The sequence below is a fragment of the Amphichorda felina genome, assembly GCF_050947745.1.
Source record: "Amphichorda felina strain 45539 chromosome Unknown scaffold_4, whole genome shotgun sequence".
Classification (NCBI taxonomy): domain Eukaryota; kingdom Fungi; phylum Ascomycota; class Sordariomycetes; order Hypocreales; family Bionectriaceae; genus Amphichorda; species Amphichorda felina.
This window is the reverse complement of record NW_028145046.1, coordinates 655,963-674,887: the sequence shown is the minus strand read 5'-3', so window position 1 is coordinate 674,887 and position 18,925 is coordinate 655,963. Positions and strand designations below refer to the sequence as shown.

General features: G+C 56.3%; 10 protein-coding genes across 10 annotated transcripts; 7 read left to right on the top strand and 3 right to left on the bottom strand.

The window, feature by feature from the left end:
- Window positions 1-309: 309 nt before the first annotated feature.
- On the top strand, window positions 310-2,143 carry ACO1O0_003969 (uncharacterized protein; the record flags this gene model as incomplete). The annotated part of the gene is made up of 2 exons (XM_083193412.1): window positions 310-1,831; window positions 1,884-2,143. The coding sequence occupies 2 exons, from the start codon at window positions 310-312 to the stop codon at window positions 2,141-2,143; spliced, it is 1,782 nt and encodes a 593-aa protein (XP_083050360.1).
- A 467-nt stretch (window positions 2,144-2,610) lies between these two features.
- GPI14 (glycosylphosphatidylinositol-alpha 1,4 mannosyltransferase I) lies at window positions 2,611-4,035 on the bottom strand (the record flags this gene model as incomplete). The annotated part of the gene is made up of 3 exons (XM_083193411.1): window positions 2,611-2,898; window positions 2,963-3,236; window positions 3,308-4,035. 3 exons carry the CDS (start codon window positions 4,033-4,035, stop codon window positions 2,611-2,613), a joined length of 1,290 nt encoding a protein of 429 aa, XP_083050359.1.
- A 387-nt stretch (window positions 4,036-4,422) lies between these two features.
- Window positions 4,423-5,319, top strand: ACO1O0_003967 (Translin; the record flags this gene model as incomplete). The annotated part of the gene is made up of 2 exons (XM_083193410.1): window positions 4,423-4,604; window positions 4,737-5,319. The coding sequence occupies 2 exons, from the start codon at window positions 4,423-4,425 to the stop codon at window positions 5,317-5,319; spliced, it is 765 nt and encodes a 254-aa protein (XP_083050358.1).
- Window positions 5,320-5,974: 655 nt separating this feature from the next.
- ACO1O0_003966 (uncharacterized protein) lies at window positions 5,975-7,123 on the top strand (the record flags this gene model as incomplete). Its single annotated transcript, XM_083193409.1, has 2 exons — window positions 5,975-5,982; window positions 6,184-7,123. 2 exons carry the CDS (start codon window positions 5,975-5,977, stop codon window positions 7,121-7,123), a joined length of 948 nt encoding a protein of 315 aa, XP_083050357.1.
- Window positions 7,124-7,954: 831 nt separating this feature from the next.
- On the top strand, window positions 7,955-9,517 carry ACO1O0_003965 (uncharacterized protein; the record flags this gene model as incomplete). The annotated part of the gene is made up of 3 exons (XM_083193408.1): window positions 7,955-8,287; window positions 8,349-8,585; window positions 8,663-9,517. 3 exons carry the CDS (start codon window positions 7,955-7,957, stop codon window positions 9,515-9,517), a joined length of 1,425 nt encoding a protein of 474 aa, XP_083050356.1.
- Window positions 9,518-10,106: 589 nt separating this feature from the next.
- ACO1O0_003964 (metal binding domain of Ada-domain-containing protein) lies at window positions 10,107-10,793 on the top strand (the record flags this gene model as incomplete). The annotated part of the gene is made up of 1 exon (XM_083193407.1): window positions 10,107-10,793. One exon carries the CDS (start codon window positions 10,107-10,109, stop codon window positions 10,791-10,793), a length of 687 nt encoding a protein of 228 aa, XP_083050355.1.
- An 827-nt stretch (window positions 10,794-11,620) lies between these two features.
- ACO1O0_003963 (uncharacterized protein) lies at window positions 11,621-12,799 on the top strand (the record flags this gene model as incomplete). Its single annotated transcript, XM_083193406.1, has 2 exons — window positions 11,621-11,812; window positions 11,927-12,799. 2 exons carry the CDS (start codon window positions 11,621-11,623, stop codon window positions 12,797-12,799), a joined length of 1,065 nt encoding a protein of 354 aa, XP_083050354.1.
- A 515-nt stretch (window positions 12,800-13,314) lies between these two features.
- Window positions 13,315-14,157, bottom strand: ACO1O0_003962 (uncharacterized protein; the record flags this gene model as incomplete). Its single annotated transcript, XM_083193405.1, has 2 exons — window positions 13,315-13,579; window positions 13,637-14,157. The coding sequence occupies 2 exons, from the start codon at window positions 14,155-14,157 to the stop codon at window positions 13,315-13,317; spliced, it is 786 nt and encodes a 261-aa protein (XP_083050353.1).
- A 711-nt stretch (window positions 14,158-14,868) lies between these two features.
- ACO1O0_003961 (uncharacterized protein) lies at window positions 14,869-17,556 on the bottom strand (the record flags this gene model as incomplete). The annotated part of the gene is made up of 1 exon (XM_083193404.1): window positions 14,869-17,556. The coding sequence occupies one exon, from the start codon at window positions 17,554-17,556 to the stop codon at window positions 14,869-14,871; it is 2,688 nt and encodes an 895-aa protein (XP_083050352.1).
- Window positions 17,557-17,962: 406 nt separating this feature from the next.
- RCF1 (respiratory supercomplex assembly factor RCF1) lies at window positions 17,963-18,805 on the top strand (the record flags this gene model as incomplete). Its single annotated transcript, XM_083193403.1, has 3 exons — window positions 17,963-18,030; window positions 18,103-18,173; window positions 18,243-18,805. 3 exons carry the CDS (start codon window positions 17,963-17,965, stop codon window positions 18,803-18,805), a joined length of 702 nt encoding a protein of 233 aa, XP_083050351.1.
- Between the last annotated feature and the right edge of the window lie 120 nt (window positions 18,806-18,925).

Sequence of the window (18,925 nt, the reverse complement as noted above, 5' to 3'; positions counted from 1 at the left end):
GATTGGGAGTCTGAGCCTACCTACTTGACTTGGTGACGTCGGACAGCACCACCCACCTAGATAGCACCACCTAGACAGCACCATCTTCTGCCCACCTGTTCGTATCCCCTCAACCTGTCCTCTCGTTTGCTCACTGATCATTCAGAAGACCTCGACCGCCTAGACGTGCTGCGGAAAACGAGCCTATCCTCCCCTCCTCAACAAGGTCAGCCACCGCCACCGATACCAAGTTGGGATGCTTCTCTCTCCACAGCCATACGACAAACCAAGAGATCCAAACACCGCCATACCACACGATAGCGTTACACCATGGGCAACCTCATTCAGTTGCCACCTGACGTAGAGGTATTCATGGACCGACGCCAACATGATCAGCAAAAGGAGGCTCGGGACACCTTCGCGACCACATCCATGGTGACAGAGCTGCTCAACTCGTCGTCGAGCTTCGCTGTCCCGTCTAGCTCGTCCAGCCCTGCCACACAGCAATCCGTCGACACCAGCTTTCTCAGCCCGAAACGACCAAAGAGCACACCGTTTCCCTATCCCGCCAGCGATCGTGTGCGACGAATTCAACCCTACGACCTCGCCGCGCTTAACAGTTTATACGACTCGGAATCGGATCAAGATGTCGGTTCCGACACCACCCTGTTCGATCCTATAATCCACCCAGCGACGAGCCTCGACGTGTTACCTGTGGAGATCCAAGAGGCTATTCTAGACCACCTGTTTGGGTTTCGTGTCTCCACCACGTCGATCAGCGGGATGCAGATCTCCAGCATGGGCAGCAAGAGCTGGAGCACAGCCATGCGACATTCGAGGCGGAAAGAGCTGACGGAGCTGGCCCTCGTCAGCTCCTCATGGAGGGACCTCGTTCAGCAGAGGTTATACCGACACATCAAACTGAAGGGGACAGTCGATTTTCTAGAGGATGCCATGCTGCATTTCGCGCGCCATGAGCATCTAAGGTCCTATGTCAGACACGTCGAGATATGGTTCCCCGTGTTCCAGCCTAGATACGGCACGAGGGCCACGTCTAATGGCTTGTCGCTACTTACCGTGACCACGGACGGCCTGACAAATGCCACTTACACGCTTCCCCGGAACAAGTGCACGCTGGAGGAGGCCTTTCGATTCATGGGCACAACGTTGCCAAGGGTTCGTGTCCTCACACTGGAGGGCGGCGAGCGGCGCAAGGCGCCCAAGGTTGTCCACTTTCCGGACCAAGATCCTGACCCATCTGTCCGGACCCCGTTTGAGCCCCTGCCCAACGTCAAGACACTCATCACAAGAGGCCAGTGGAACTTGATGAGGGACAATCGTGACTTTGCGACCATCCTCGACGCGCTCCCCAATCTGTCCCAGTGGCACGGATCCTACAGCAAGCCCAAATCTAAATCGTACATTACCATCTCCCAGTTTCTCCCGCAACTTCCACGCCACATCTCCGACCTCAAGCTGTGTATGGAGAGTGACTACCGTCGGGAATCGGTCATGCCGCCCTTCTTCTGCAAGGCTGCTGAAAGGGCACACATCTGCTCCGCCCTGGCCGACGCCGCCACGTCGCTTGAGCACTTCTCGTACACGGGGCGCCTGTGTCACGTCATGTTTGATGGGCTGGCGCGGCTCACCGAACCACGCAACACGAGACTGCAGACGATTGATCTGACTGTGAAGAATTGCTGCCGGCCCGTGGCGAGGTACTCAGAGTCCGGCTCCGGGATTCAGGATATGGGTTTTATCGACGCGTTTGAGGGCCTGGTGCTGGCTGCTATTCGATCTCTATCGGTCCTAAAGCATGTCCAGTACCTGCGGATACGCTTCGTAGACCTGGGTACGTGTTCATTTCTCTCCCTTTTCCGGCTGCCTTACTGACAACAGAGCAGAGTCGGTGCTGCCGCCGCTAAACCCCTTCTTCCTCTTGCAGAACAACAAGTGCACCGGGGTATGGAGTGGGGAAATTATTGCTGAGATGAGCCGGGCGCGGCCGCAGGCAAGGTGGGACGAACTCAGCGATTCGTTCGGAAACATTGTGTACAACAAGGAGGGGAGGATGGTCATCTCCCCCGAGGAGCCGGGCAAGAAGATCACGTCGCTGAAGCTTGCCAACTACCGCCTCCTCTCCCGTCGAATCACGATTCACTAATGTGTGGGTGAGAACGACGACTGCGTGTAACCCACCCCGGAAGGAGGGTCGGAAAGGAATTAGTTTGATTTACGGAACCACATGGGTAATGGCGTTTTGAGCATTTCGGTCTGCCACTCGAGCGAGCAACGATACTTCTAAAACTGGTGCAGCGAGGGGTTTGGGTTTGATACCACAGTAGGCCAAGGTGGTCAGGGGAGTTTAGGATGGATGGAACCGCATAGATCGGGAAGGACCAAGGCGGTGCACTGGCTTTGCTAAGAATGAGTCGGTAATCTGGGAGCCAATAAAGAAATGATCTCTACCAAATAGCATCACGATATATCCAGCTAGTTTTCGCTATAGTCAACTCATATACTCCGTACCTGATATTTATTTGGACAAGAGCCCATATCTAAGGATTGTATTTTTACAGCATGCTAAGGTTTATGGATTTTCTATTCAATATAAGTTTTGTATCCCAAAACTTACTGTATACGGGTCTTTCCAGGCGCTGTTGGTGCCCCCATGGACGCGCCGTCGCTGATAATGATGCCGAGAATCCAGCAGTTGGTGAGGAAGAAGGCTAGAGAGGATAGCCACAGTCCTGGGAAGAAGGTGCTCACGCCCAAGAACTCGAGCTGGTACCCCTGTTGAAGCCAGGCAGCCTGTGTGACGACCCACAGGGCGAGGCCGGCGATCCCGAGCGTGGGGTTTCGCAGGAGGGATGATCGGGGGAGGTACAGCGGGAGAAAGACCATGTACCACAAGAAATACTAATTGAGAGTCAGAATTAGGGGGTCCCAACAAGATGAAGTCCGGGAGGGGGGAGAGCCTTACCTGGGAGGTGCAGACCTTGTTGAAGGTGACAAAGGCAAAGGTCTGGGCCATGATGGACGTGGCCAGGTCCTTCTTTGCGACGACCATGGGGATCAGGACGCAGGAGAGGAGGAGCTGCGGGATGAAAGCGAGGGACTCAGCGTGCAGTGACGAGGACGACGAGGGCTCGGCCGATGTGAGGTAGAGTAGCGTGTTGTAGGGGGAGAAGTTGTGGCGGTGGTCGAGGCGGCTGACATGGTGGAAGAAAGTGTGGATGAGGAAGGGCTCGCCGTATCTTCGCATGTCAGCCAGTTTCCATGTACCTATATAGGGGTAGACCTAAAGCTTGACGAAAGATGGACTTACATTAGGTACATGAGGACATTGAGACCCATGAAGGTGGCGAGACTTTTCCACGCCAGCTCGATCCTCTCCCTCGAGAAGAAGCTCACGACGGGATTCGTAGATGCCGATCCGGAGCGACGCGTCGCACCCAGACGCTCGTCATCCATCCACCAGATAATGGCCGGCGCGTAGATGAAGGGGTAGATCTTGAAGTGGACGCCCAGGCCCAGCACCACCGCCGCCAGACCGAACCTCCTCCTCTCCACGGCCCACAGCAGGGCCACGGTCAGCACGCCCAGCAGGCCCTCGGAGCTTCCCCGGGTGCTGATGGTCGCGACCATGGGGTTCCAGAGCCACAGGGCGGCGAAGGCACCGGCCCGCTCGGGGGTCATACGGTGGACGGTGTTGCTGCTGCTGCTGCTGCCGCGCAGCAGCTTGAGGATGAGCCAGCCCGCGAGCAGGTCGGCGAGGGCAAAGAGAACCTTTCCAGAGGAGAAGAGGCCTGGGATGGCGGTTGGAGTGAGAATCCAGGCGAGGAGGGGCGTGTAGCGGTAGGTGTCGCGGTCGTAGGGGGAGGCGCCATGGGAGACGAGACGGGCAGCGTCGGTGAAGACGAGGTAGTCGATGTCGGTGTACTTGAGGGCGGAGTGGGCGTCCTGCCAAATCCCATAGAGAAGAAGGACAATACGGAGGAGCGCGGCGATGAGGAAGAGGGGGAGCGGGCGGAGCAGGGGGGCGATGGAGGCCATGTTGGCGATGGGGTGAGGCCGTCGTTATGAGGACGAGATGGCGGTTCAAATCCCTGGGCTCATGTCTTGGTCCGGTAAAGACTGGGTGAATCCAATTTTGCACACGTCACGGCTGGATTCGGCTAGCCAGCCTGAATCTCAGTTGGCGCGTCGTGTTCTCGGTGTCGATGGACAGACGAACTGAGAGTCTGGCTTCTGAGAGGGTCTGAGAGAGTGAGACGGTGTCGAAAGGTGGTGGGTGAGACTGCCTGCAGGGGGCCACTAACAATTTCGCCTCTGCACCCCACAACATCGCCATTTCAACATCCCCGTCCCCCCGACCACATTGATCGCCCGGATCCTGTATTATTATCTGGTATCATCAACTTGGTTGTTTTGGCATTGATCATGACTGGAGGGATTAAGAGAGACCGCGACGGCAATGCCCGTGCCAAGAGCGCGCAGGACGCGCCGCGTGGGAAATTCCAGGACATGTTTGAAGGTTTTCGAGATGAGCTGGACGAGCATCACGACCGCCGCGAGCGCATCATCAAGGCTTCTCGAGACGTTACAGCATTGAGCAAGAAAATGTGAGGACTCTGTTCTCCCCTTCATTTGGTTTACCGTGCTAACTTATGACCAGCATCTTTTCTCTTCAGAGGTGCGTGCTCACTCTCCCTCTACACGTCATATGAAATCATTGAAACTCACACACCGTGCAGAGTAAAGCAGCTTAACAAAGACTTCCCTCCTGCCATCCAAAAGGACATGGACTCCCGCCTCGCAGAGATTGCCACGCTCCTATCCTCCATCGCCCCCGACCTCCAGACCGTCAACCGCTACCGCTACGCCCACTCCCTCCGCTGCCTCGAGGAGCTCGTCGAGGCCCTCTCCTTTGCGCACTACCTGCGCCACCAGACCCTCATCACGCCCTCCGAGACCCAGGCCGCCGTCCCGGCCGACGTCCAGCTCTCGCCGCACGACTACATGTACGGCGTCTTCGACCTGTTTGGCGAGCTGATGCGCTTCGCGACGGTGACGACGGCGCAGACGGGCAGGCTGGCGGGCGGCGGCGAGGCGCAGGGCGGGAGGAACATCCTGGGCGACATACACGAGCTGGGATGCGCGTACGAGATGCTGCCCGAGGTGCCGACGAGGGACTACCGCAACAAGATGGAGGCCATGCGGCAGAGCGTCACCAAGGTCGAGAAGCTGGGCTACGGGCTGGTGGTCAGGGGCAGCGAGCGCCCCAAGGGCTGGGTGCCGGATATGAAGGATGATGCGCCGGAGCCCGTGGCTGCTTGAGAAGGTTTTCACGCGCCACGCTCTGTAGGGGTGCTTGTGTGTGCGGTGAGTCTGCTTGTAGGTGGCTCTTTGTTCTTGCCGGGTACCTGTGGCTTGTCGTTGTGGGAACAAACCTTTGTTCTGTTGGACTGCTGCAGTGTTCAGTGAAGACTCCAGCAGGTGTAGCCATCTATGTCAGCTAAATGGAGCTGTTCTGAACAAATACGCAGACTGTTCCTGTTCTTCCCTAGAAAGATGAGAACCGAGTGAGTTCGGCTCTCCCCCCGTGAAGTCGGGGCTGTTCTTCTGTCTAATCACTGAGCCCGGTATCATAAATACCAGTCTGGTACCTGCATTTACGTTTCCCCCCTTAGAGTTTTATAGTGCGAAATACACTCTCTGCAGACGATCCAAAGTATTCGTCCACGATATGCAGCGGCGCCCAACTCTTGTAAAAGCCAGGCCCCAGGGCAACCAAGATCGCCGTGCTACAAAGTATAGTGCAGCCACCGATGACAGAGATATACCGAGGACTGGTTCTCTGGCAGAACCTCCTCTCATTTATCGTGCCCCTACGAGAAACACTCATGGAGAGTATCGCGGAGTCACGTTCACACAAAGCTCATCTCAGCTCGATGCTCACCCCATTGCCGTACAGATGCGTCGGCAGCGCACCATGCCCGGGTTCGAAATCCTAAGCACCTTTAGAAATATATTCCTGTGGTCTTCTAACGCCTTGGTAGGCCAAGGGATTTCTCGCGATCATGCGTCGCTACCCGCCCACCGTTTCGCGTCTCCCAAGAAGTCGCTCCTCCGAGAACCTAGAGAGGCGGTTGCCTCCTCTTCCAAGAGTATTGTCACTACTACTACTACCCCTCCCCGCAGCGTCACTTTTTATGAGAGTGTTGAAGGGAAGGAAATTTCGTCGCCATTGCTGTTCAAGGGCTTCCTTAACTCCAAGGAGCTCGCGGCGAAGGACAAGCGGGCCAAGGCCTACGACGAGATGTGGAAAGCCATGAGGCGCGCCTTCCTCCGCCCGGACCGCTTCGTCAAGCATCTGTCGTTCCACTTGTCGCCGCGCCGCCGCAAAATTGCTACAGAAAGCTCACTCGAGATGTGGAAGCACATCGCCGAGAAGCGGATGGCCGTCGCCCTGCCTAAGGACGAGGAGGAGGACAGGCACCAGATCTGCCTGTACATGATCCACCTCATGTTCCTCAAGCTGAAGGAACACGTCTTCAAGGACCTCCCCGGCGCGTGGAGCGCGAGGCACAGCGAGGCGGCCATCCTCACGTCCGCCACCATCCTGGCCCGGCGGACAGCCAGGTTCTTCCTCGTCTTCAGGAAGGACCCCTTCGGGCCGGACTCCACCGGGTTCACCAAGGAGCTGCTCGAGGTGTGCATGTGCGCGTACCGGCTGCGGGCGCTGCTCTCCCCGACAAAGAAATACACCTTCCAGATCTACGTGCCCCTGAAGAAGGACCGCGAGCGCCGGCTGGCCCTGCTGCAGAACCGCCTGCATGTCTACGAGACCATCGGGGCGGACCGGCTAGGGAGCAACGATAGGGAGGCAGGCCTTGGCCTCGTACACATGGCGCTGTGCGGCGGGCTGATGCGCAAGGCCAAGAACCTGCGGGGGCCGAAGGGGAAGCGTCCCCAACACTCTTCCGTGTGCGAGAGGAAAGCTGTGTGCGTTGCGTACCACCCACTGAAGGCCAAGGGGGCTTGTGACAAGCTCCTCAACGCGGAGGAGATGAATGGTGGGCGTATGATGGAGGCGCACATGAAGGCGCTGAAGCTAGAGGAGGAGGTTAAAAAATTCTAAAGAAAGATCGGGAACTGGGAAACAAAGAGGGCGTTATTGTTGGGGGAGACGGCGGAAGTTAGGGGAGTTTGGAGGGTGCGATTGTGAGACGGGGCCTCTCTGTATACGGGAATTGGATGCTTAAACATGGTCCAGCTGCATGTAACCGAATTGAAATTATATTGTATAGACTTGCCCAGTGCCAGTGCTTCAATGGTGAATGCCCAGCGATGAGGGATGTGCCTGGTGGTGATGCCCCCTTAATGGTCAGGCGTGGCATCTTGCAAGCATTGTGACACCTCTTATCTGCCCGTTTGTTTGGCGCTGGTATGGTGTCGGATTGTTGAAGGCCTAAAGCTTAACAACCTTGAGAATCTCCAAGCCTTCACTTACATGCAGTGGGTGCTAGTATGTTGCTACTTTATATCACGGCTGGTTTCCTTCGTTGCCGCCGTGTCGCCAAGCCAACAGTGTCTAGTTTCCCTAGATGATTTTCTAATAACCATTACATTCTGACGTGAATACATCTCGAGCAGCGTTTTTCTTCTTGTTTCCACCACTTTCTTGCCTAGCAACCGTGGCAGCTGTTCACGGCTGGCAGGCGGCATCTCGTCTTTTCCTACCATGACTACATAGAACGGCCGAGTCCAACTTCCTCGCGCAATCACGTCTTCTGCCCTTCGTTTACAATCACTTCCTCGTCCAGGTAGGCCTTTATTCCTTTCATAATCTGATAATATTTCCTCTACCTCACAATCGGCCCTTTCTTTGATCTGTATATGTTGCAATCATCTTTTCGTAGCATCGAAATTCCAACTCCACCCCCCCTGCTTCTCAGCCTTCGAAAGCGTCATGTTGCATCCATCTACGCCACGTGAGAACCTTCCATCGTCGAACGGAACGGAAAAGATTGCAGAAGCAGAGGAAGCCAACTCGAGGGATCCCATGGCACATAGCGACCAGCTGCCCACGCCTCCCTTGAGCCCGGGAGATGACCAGACCACTGCAGCTCCTCTGAGGCAAGTCCCAGAAATCATCGAAAAGGAGACCAAAATACAGATTGGGGCTTCGGGGAAGACTTCGGTTGAGACTTCTGCTGAGACTTTGACCTGCTTGTTCGCCACTCCGCCCGAGTGCACTGGGACCCCCATCCTCTTCATCCATGGAGACTACCACAATCGCAAGGTTAGCATCAGCAACTTCTTGAATTGGCATGCTGTGGTCGACACTGACTAGAATGACACAGATATGGCTCCAAAAACCAGACGGTGGACTGGGATGGGCTCAGTACTTCTATCAAAATGGCCATCCTGTGCATGTGGTAGACCTTCCACACGCGACACGCCCGCCAGTTCAAGGGGAGGGCTACAACATTGAATACCCGTATACCGTGCAGAACGAGTACACGTGCCCTTCACAACGCCCGCAAGATGTGCGCTGCGCGTACAACCAGGTTGCTCGAACACATGACAAGTGGCCCGGGGTAAGCAAGACCCCAAGGTGGCAGAATGTGGAAGCGGCGTAGCAAGAAACCTGGAAGCTGACCGTGATATCATCCAGACTGGACGCGTGGATGACCCCATTTTTCGCAACTACTATGACTCTCGAGTTATGCTGCGGTACACCGCGTCTTACCGACAGGCCACGAGTCAGCTTCTTCTAGCCGAAGTCCTGGACACGGTAGGCAAGGCCCTCATCATTGCCGAGGGAACTGGCTGCCAGATGGCCTGGCTCGCAGGTGACATCAGACCAGAGCGGGTGGCTGGCATCATTTCCGTGGAGCCCGCGGGGCCTCCTTTTGGGAGTGCGAGGGACACGACGAAGAGCCACAACCATGCGAGGTGGCTGCGGTCCGTAAAGCACAACCAGAACGTGCGGAGATGGGGCTTGACTGACGTGCCGCTGTCGTACGACCCTCCGCTCCCACTGCCAGAAGACATACTCAACGAGCCTCGGGGGCTTTCGAGACTCAATATCTGCCTGAGACGCTCACCAGAGGTTGACAATATCCAGGGCGGACTCATCTGGCTCCAGGCTGATGGAAGCCAGTTTGGTGACGACCGGTACGATGGCGATCAGTTTGATGGCGATCAGTCTGATGGCGGCCAGTTCGTGTATGAAGCTATGATCAGCGACCAGAGTCCCGTCCGGAAGCTTCACAACCTAGCAAAGTTTCCGCACGTGGTGGTGACCGCTCCCGCCAGCCAGCACTCCCTGTTTGACCATGCCACTGTCGCATTCATGAGGCAGGCTGGGCTCCAAGTAACCTGGGAGCGGCTCGAAAAAAGGGGCATCCTCGGCAATGGCACCCTGATGTTTCTCGAGACCAACAGCGACGACATAGCCCATGTCATTTCCGAGAACATTCAGCGACTGGGGCTATGTCCTGGAGACGCAGCGAACAAAACAAAGTAGTGGCGTGTGAGTCCGAAGGAGTGGCCAGGTACGGACAGGCGGTATAAGTGAGCATTATGAAGAGCCGACTCGGGATTGGGGCTAGGCTGGGCAACCAGTTACGCATCTTGTTGGGCTATTTGGGTATATGGGCGTTAGGAGATGTGGTGATTCTCACTTCAAGAGCAACAGCTTGGAATTATCTGCAGAGGGCAATCGAAGCATGGCGTGGGCAGCTTTTCTAGTTGGCAAGCGGTTAGTAAGAATAAAGTAAATAAAGAAACGGCATACCCGATTCTACACCACCACCAATGAGATGATGAGGATATAAGATATAAAATATATTCAAAAGCTGTTTCTGCTTTGAAATTAAGATCCGATGGCTTTGTGATGTGATGACGGGAATTGAGAATCGGGAATGGAGCTTGACGGATTCATGGTTTGACGTCAGGAGAGCTGAGCTCACGCTGTTGACAGCGTCGATTGGTCACTTAGGAAGCAAGGCCCTCTTTTTCTCGAGTCTTACAGACCGTAGACTTGCTCACGCTCACATCTCATGATGGAATTAATACCTATTCTTTGATCCCGCAGATCAGTCATAACTACACCAATGCCCGAAGCTGTCCTGCCTCGCCTCACCATGCCCCTCTTCGACAGCGACGAGGCGCGCTGGCAGGCGGTGCGCAGCCGCAACGCCAGCGCCGACGGCCTCTTCGTGTACTGCGTGCGGTCGACGCGCATCTACTGCCGGCCCATCTGCAAGGCGCGCCTCGCCCGCCGCGCCAACGTGAGCTTCCACGGCACGCCGCGCGAGGCCCGCGAGGCCGGCTTCAGGGCGTGCAAGCGCTGCAGGCCCGACGTGGAGGGGGGCATGCCCGAGGATGCGGCCGTGGGCAAGATCCGGGCGTTTGTGAACGGGGATAGCAGCAGCAGCAGCGGAGGGGGCGTCGAGGACGGGGTGGTGATGAGCCTGGGGCAGATGGCCAGGAGGACGGGCCTGTCCAAGTGGCACTTCCACCGCGTCTTCAAGAAGTGCGTGGGAGTGACGCCGGTCGAGTATGTGAGGATGAGGAGGAGCAGCAGCAGGAGCGTGGGCCCGACAGAGGCCGAATCGCCCCAGCAGCTGCTGGATGTCCTGGATATGGGAAAGTTGGACTTTGCGGCGCTGGATCCTGTGTTGGCGGATGAGGGCTCGGGGGGATCAGGTGGCGAGATGGCGAATGGGCATGGGGATGAGGACATGTCGTGGACGGATCTCCTCGCCTGGCCCGACGACGACTTGGTGCGCCCGGACTGAGGCCTGTCTGTCGCCCAGAACCAGAAAAATCCACGACGTGAATAGTTTTGATGGTTTTTGACGCCGGGTTTTGGTCGCCCCGGTGTTGCGTGGTCGAGTTGCGGCGTCGCTCAGACCGACGCAGTTTGGGAAGTGTCTCAAGATGCCGACCACCACCAAGCCTAAGCACCCCCTGCGATGCCATGTCTCTGGGAGGCCCGGGATCAAAATCGGGATACCAAAGGGGATTGGGTATTCCATCACACAGATATTGGGGATCATTGTTTGGCAAACCCAACCGCTATCACAAGTTCGCCATATCCCTCCACCCGTTCGACACACTCTTTCGAACGACGGAGACGTCTCAAAATAGCCTCCGTCGGTTCAAACGCCCTCGTGTCGACTAAACGCCGTGCTTGGACCCGCGGTTCGTGAGACGGCCTCCAGGTACCCCTTGGTCATTGCCTGGCCCTCTTCTTTAGGCTAATTGAAAAAAATACGCCAGGTTGGATCTCTCAGACACACTCGAAGCAGTGTGAGGCAGCCTGCGATCGCTGCCTGCTTGGCCATGGGGGTCGACTTGGTGACGGCGTGGGTGGCTAACCGCGATGCAATCCGACTACAAGAACGGAGTGCTGGGCTTCTTTCCAGTCGGCCTACACCGAAGCTTTATTTCTACTTCTGTAGCTGTTATTAATTACGAAGCGGTTCTGGCAACTTGCTCGCTTGTTTGCTTCTCTAAAACTACACTACAGCTCTCCATAATCAGATAATACCTTTGGCGCCTGACGATCTACGGCCTCGCCGTTCCTTATCGAAACTTCCACCGCCACCCCAAGAGAACCACCATGTCCATCTCCAAAGCTGTGGCGTTGACAGCTCTTGTGGCTGTCTCCCACGCTCGCTTCGGCCAGGAACAGATCCCCGTCGACGCCGTCCGCCAACTGGGAGATGCCGGCTTCGGTGATCCAGGAGTCGCAGCCACCATCGCTGGAAGCATCCCCGGGGCTCTCCTCGGTGGCGCAAATCCTTGTGAACAGGTAAGATGAGAACCAACTCTCCAAACCCCTCATCACCCCATAAGATTCTGTGTGTGTGTGTGTGTGTGTGTGTGTCACTGGACATTTTTGCTGACAGCTGCGGAACCTGTCTAGCTCACCGTGGCGGACCAAATCATCGACGAGCTCGGCACGGACCAGGCCGTCGTGGACGCCGCCGTCGCGCTGGTAGCCGCGGAGAAGAACTTCAACCCCTTCGAGGTCGACGTGGCCAATGATTTGTCGGAGCAGTCTGTCGCTGCGCCCTTTGATGCTGAGGGGCTGTCCCAGGCCGAGGTCCTGGCTGGGCAGGGGTTCACGAACTTTAACGCTGTTGATAGTGATGGCGCGAGTGTCGATCTGACTGGGCAGGACGGAGATGCCACCGAGGATGAGACTACTGAGGATGGCGCCACTGGGGATGACAGCACTATCGATGACGCTGTTGGAGATGGCAACACTGGGGATGACGCCACTGGAGATGGTGGCACTGGGGATAACGCCACTGGGGATAATGAACCCGCACATGGTGTCACTCCCCACTGCGGTGGTGGCGTCCCCATTAATGGCACACACAGTGGTAACGGCACAGGCAATGCCAACGAGGGCCACCACCAGGGCAATGGGAACAACCAGGGCAACAATGACGACCAAGACAGCGATACCAACACCCTCGACTTCGGCCTCTGCCAGCCCACCATGGCCCGCGTAGGCGGACTCAACGGCCGCCCCGCCGACGAGTTCACCTTCATCCCGCAGGACCCCCTCGTAGCCGAGGGCCAGCAGGAGGCGCTGAACCCCAACATCATCACGAACCGCATCTGCGATCAGCTCATCAACGTGTGCGAGGCTTCTGACGAGGCTGTGGCTGCGTGCGAGGACGCCCAGGCTCAGATTGGGGCCCTGGGGACGCGGGACCAGTCAACTGCCAATGCCTGGAATGCCCTGCTTGGATTTGAGGGGGTGGACTCGGCCGTTGAGACAATTTAAGGGTGGGTGGATGAATTATCTCGTTTAGATACGTGCTGTGAATTGCCCATGTGATAGGGGTAAAGGGGTTTGGATAAGTTGGTGATGAGAGCTCTATATTCAGGGGATTTCGTCAACCTGCTGATCTCCTCAACGTTCCGCTCCTATTCCTGCTATATTTTCTTTGGAGTTGTCACGTCCATTGTGAGATCAGGGCCCTGAACCATCTGACTTTTGGTTTTCACGTTTTTTTTCTCGCTATGTCGACGAATTCACACTATAAACTCTCCATCGCTAACTACTACTTCGTATACTTTGTAGTATACCGGATAAAAAAACCAAAACAAGAAAAAATACCAAGCAATTTTTCACCGTTAATGTTCCCGAGAGAAATCCCGTGCATGGACCCTCTTTGGTGTCGCAAACGAATCGCGGATCGTATCCCACCTGACCAACTGTTTGCCAACTGCAATAAAGCTCACCAGCTTCCGCCTCCCGTACACGACGCAGCCCCAGAAGCCGGCGAGACCAGTACCCTAAGCAACGTCTCGCTTCTGGAGGATAATAGCCTTGGCATTTTGTCCTGCCGAAAGGAGCGGCGCCGTCAAGTCGGCGAGCCAGATGAGGAAGATGACACAGATGATGATACCTATAATGACACCAGCGAGGCTCGGGTCGGCCTCGAGACTATTCTTGAAGAGACGGCTGTCTCTCTTGCTGTATTCGAGGAAGGGATCCTTGGGCTTTCTCTTAAATCGGAGAGCATGGCGCTTCAAAGCCGCAATCTTGTGGGTGTGAATCCTTTACATTTGTTAGTCAGACATTTCTGTCTTTTCATCGAGACAGAGGCACACTTACCAGTTTCCCCAGAAGAAAATTTCAAGTCCAGCCCAGATAACACCAGCCGCGATGAGAACGACCCATCCTGAGATGTTCCAGGCGATGCGTTTCTTGTTAAGACTGCCATAGGCCCAGAAGGTCCAGTGGCCACAGTAGTAGACCATGGGCCTTGTGCTAGGGAGGAGCCATAGGCAAAACACGATACATGAAAACATGCCGAACGTCCATAATCGTATCCACAGGCTGTCCTTGAAGGAGCACTCGGGCGGCAAGTCGTTGAGGAGTTGGAGCGGGTCCTCATAGGCAGGATTATTGTGAGGGCCCGAGAGCTCCTCACCTTCTACAGGGGTCGAAGGACGTTCTGCATTCTCATCTCCATCTGGAATATTGAGGATCCAATCGGGGACTTCGTTTCTGTTCACAGTGTCGAAACCTGGGTAAGGCGCTGCTCCCGTAGAATGCGATAGGCCCCCCTTTTCCGGTGAAACGGGCTCGGACGATTGGTTGTAGCCCACAAGGATATGGCGTCTGCGAACCATGATGTACACTTATCTCAAGTGAAGTAAAGGCTGTTTGTGGTTTGCTGTGGAGATATAAAAATTGAGGTTGGTGGATGTTACTTTGTGTGTGGGTAGAAGGGTGAGTATGGGATGATGGAATGTAAGAGTGATGGTTTGATGGGATTTCCCAAGAGCACCAGTGGCCAAGGTGCCATGTTTATACCCTCCCATGCTCCTTCTTTCTGCCTTTAACTTTGTGTGCGTGTGCGCCTGTTGTCGAACGGTTATTGTTTGTCTTGGGAAATTGCTGGGGAGATATCGGGGAAAGTGGCTATGAGGCAGCATCGTTGACTGGGTGGTGGTGGCTGAGGTCTACTGCTCAGGGGCAGTCGGAGTTAGGATATGCAACTCTTTGGCGCCTGCGCACAGACCGGGGAAAATAGACTCATTCTCGTCATCTGATGCATTCGTTGAACAAAACTTTGATTGCGTGAATATTTCCAGTGGCTACTCCTTACCCGGCCTTCGAAACTTCACACGTGTCCAGCGCCTTCCACCTAATATGGCTTCAAATCCTACGGCTGGAACCTAGAAAGTCATGAGGGACTACTAGAGTCGTACTTTGATACCGCTGTGGTCCCTCTTTGGCCAAGGGCAATGGCTATGATTGGCCTAGGTACCGGTAGATAGGGGAATAACTTCACCCACGTGCATCCACCGCTTATATCTCCGTCTCGCCGTCTTCTTGGACTAGGGTATGCAAAAGTCAATCCAGCTCCCAAGGTAGTCCAATCGGTTCCCCTGGTATTCCTGGCTCCTGTAAATGCTCTCAAACTCCTTGAAGTTGAGTTTGGCCCAGCCGCCTCGCTCCGCAGCCTGCTTCTCGGCTTTGTTGAGGTCCTTCCAATGACCTAGCATCGTATACGTAGGCTCAAAGTCGTCGCTAGCTTCGCTGGGCGGCGGCGATGATCGTGTGATGGGATAATACCGGGCCTTCGAGTCTCTGTATGCATCGGCCCAGGTCATGGTCTCGGGCCGGAACTGAGGCATTGTCAGATCGCGATCCGAATCTGCGCTATCCGCCTCCTTCTCCCCACGTGTTGGCTCTGGTGCACTGTCGAGATCGACTGCATTGCGTGGTTCTGCTTCGTCTATGACAGAATATCCACTCTCCGAGAGCAGCTGGGTAAGAGTTTTCTCCGAGGGCGGTACCTCGTTCTTAGGCGTTGGCTGCTCTGGATTCAGTGCGGCTTCGTCTTGATCTGCTGCCTCCTCGCCCATCTTATCGGTCGGAGAGACGTAGCTTTCAATAGCAGCACGATATTTCTCCCGCAGCTCCTTCGTTTCTCTCGCCTCCACGGCGATGTCCTCCGCTTGCTTGAAGATGGTATCGAGAAGCTCGTTGAACGCCTGCTGTGTTACTTGGTAGAGAATTTCCTTCCCAGCATCCTTCTCAAAGTCAGGCACCTCCATGGTCCCCCACCGGTCGGGCACGCTCCTCGAAGAGGTAGACGGATTAGATCGCGTCTCGAGCTCCTCTAGCTCATCCACAAATCGAACCTTGGAGTTTGACCGCGATCGAGAAAAGTTTAGGTCCTGGCCAGCAGACTTGGAGCTCTCGCCCCCCTCTTGGTCTTGTAGAAAAATATCTTCGTTGTCCTGCCAGTCGTCGGGTGCTTCACCGCCCTCTTCCTCGTCGAGATAGAATTGCCTCCTCTTCCAGCGGTTATGAAGTTGTTCTCGGGCCATGTCGCGTCGACGCCTCTCCAGCCGGGGTATGCGACGTCGGGTATATGAGAGCGCCCTTATTCTCTGCTCTGCTTCGCTGTGTGTGGCCCCGCTCGAGCTGGTATTCCCATTGGCGTCACCCATGTCATCTCCATCATCCTCCTCGTCTTCATCACTATCCTCCCTTTCGACATCGTCATCTTCGTCTATGTCGAGGGTATGGTTTCCCATGATGGCATCTGGCAAATCGTCTAGCGTCATCGGTGGGTCGATCAGCGTGACCAGGTATGGCCTGTCGGCATCGGTGATACCCCTCAGGGGCTGATCGTAGTCCTCGGAATGGTTGGTGGCACTAGTGACGAACCTCCAAGGACGCGGACGCGGCTCTGCTGCGTAGGCAAACAGGCTTGTCAAGATATCTCCACGGCCTACTGTGTCGCTCCGATCGCTCGCAACCACGTTTGTGCCCTCGGCTATATCGACGCTCCCATCCCTATTGAGGGTCTTGCCGTCGAGTCGCAACGTGCGGTCACCGTGCGGAATAGCCCCATCTCGCCCAAAGAAGCTGCTGAGGGGTTGGCGGCTGCTGGCCACCAACTGCTGCGCCTCGGTGCTCGCAAGAAGCTGGTCTTCTAAGCCCTCCAGGATGTCCTTGTGCATCTGCTTGTAGAGCACATAGTACGCCCTGAACATCCGTAGAAAGTCCTTCCGAGTGACATAGCCATCGCCATCGAGGTCATAGCCCTCGAAGACCTTGCGCAATTTGTCCGGGCTTTTTCTGTAAGACTGACCCTCGATGAACTCGGAAAATCCAATCAGACCGTCCCTATTGCGGTCATAGAAGGCAAACATGCGGTCATGGATCAGGTTCGGGGCAGCATGTCGAGATCCCCCTGTAGGCACGAGACACCGCTCAAAAGTCTTGCGATCTAATGCTAGGTAAAGTTCGTCTGGATCATCCCTCCACTCCGTGTTGGCCATGAAAGTCCACTGCTCCCAGAAGGCTTCCAGCTCTGGTCTCTCGAAGCCCGACTCCTTGGAGAGCCTGGTGATGAGTGCTTTGGGCAATGTTCTCCGGCAGGTGTCTGGGTCCCCGGTGTACCACACGGGCTGCATCTGACGAGATGCAAAAGGAGGCGCGGGGACTCTGATCTTGTAGAAGACGTGCGTCTTTGTGTGGAGGCCCTGGGACTCGCAGGTCTCGCAGAGATCAAAGTCGGCGCAGTTGGCGCATCGGTAGCGGATACCCCGGATGGGCACCATTCCGCACGAGTTGCAGAGGCACCCTCTATGGACGCATCCATTGCGCCGAGCATTGTCCTCGGACACGCGGAAGAGCAGGTTCACAATGTTGTGCCCTGCTCGCTGCGAGGCTGGCAGATGGCCGGGTTCCCACCACTCGTCTGCTGCCGCATCGTCCACCACAGTCTCTCCATCACCGAGAGGCTGGGCTGTGTTGTGGGTGTAATCATTCTCGTCGCCGGCGGGTTCGGAGGAGGAGCTCGAGGCGGTGCCGCGTCTTTGCGAGCGTCGCGGGTGGCGCACGGCGTTGCTTCTGTGCAGACCGGGCCCCGTGACGGTCTCTGGGAGATCCGGGGAGCCCTGATGGTATGCGTAGTAGCCGACGGATACCGCCGCGACGGCAGAAACGATCGCGACGGCCACGCGTGGCCTCGTGAGGCTCTCGATCGACGGCGTGGGAAACCACATGGTACCTTAGGCTACCTTTGCTGCATGATTGTGGCGAAGAATGCCGGGTTGTTGGTCTCTGAGGTCTTTCAGCGTGTCCAGGGAGACGATAACTTCAAAGCTCTGTGTGGTATTAGAGTATCGTGTCTTTAGGCTGCGAGAGGAAGAAATTCGAGGTCGGAGGATAGGAGGGAGCTCTGGCGCGCATGCTTAACAACCAGGCGCAGTGTCACTGCAGGAAAGGCGTTATGGCGTTTAGAGGTGGGTCGTCTGCCGGGGATGCAAACTGTGGAGCCCGTTGCACCCTGGCTGGGGCCTCTTGGCGCAAATGTACGAATATGATGCTCGGCATGATTCCATTCCCAAGCATCTTCGACATCCTCTCCCACCTTCCCATCCCGCCTCCAATTCCCCAGATCCAGTCACAATGGCAGACAAGCTGCCGCCGCCGCCTAGTATGCCGGGGCAGATGCCCTCGTCCTTTGACGACAACTCGTATGCTCCCCTCCCACTGGGCCACCTCTCCTCGTAGCCGACAACCCCCCACTCACGCGACTACGGCTATAGTGACTTTGTCAACGAGCGGCCCATGCAGAAGGTCGTCCGCAAGATCAAGGAGGAGCCTCTCGTCCCTCTCGGTATGTTCCACCCTCCCCGGCTCTGCTAAAAACTGCCCCAATCTAACCCGCCTGATCCCCGCCCTACAGGAATCGGCCTCACCGTCTTCGCCTTCGTCAACGCCTACCGAGCCCTCCGCAAGGGCGACTCGCAGCAGGCCAACCGCATGTTCCGCGCCCGCGTCATGGCCCAGGGCTTCACCGTCGTCGCCATGGTCGCCGGCAGCATGTACTACAGCAAGGACCGCGAGAAGTCGGCCGAGCTGCGCAAGCTCAAGGAGCAGCGCGACGCCGAGGAGAAACGCCAGAAGTGGATCCGCGAGCTCGAGGCCCGCGACGAGGAGGAGCGCTCCATGAAGGAGCGCCTCAAGCAGAAGGCCGCCGCCGCCGCGAGCGCCGCCGAGGAAAAGGTCAAGGCCGAGGCTGCCGAGAGCGTCGCTGGCACCGGTGGCATCCTCGGCAGGATGGGGCTCTGGTCGCATGGCGAGAAGAAGGCGGCGGAGGAGGAGGCTCAGGCTCAGGAGGAGGCCGCCGCTGACGAGACTGCGACTACGGAAAAGAAGTCTAGGAACCCCAGGAGCTCATTAGGCACACTGGGAGAGATCATGGCATCGCAAAAGAAGGATGGCTCCAAGGATGAGCCCAAGAAATAGAGGAAAGATTGCCGACGAGGGTAAACCCAAGTCATGTACGATATACTAGTAGTAGAGAGGCGGGGGTTAGAGTGACCCATATCCCCCATCACATCATGTAAATCTCCAAATGCATCAACG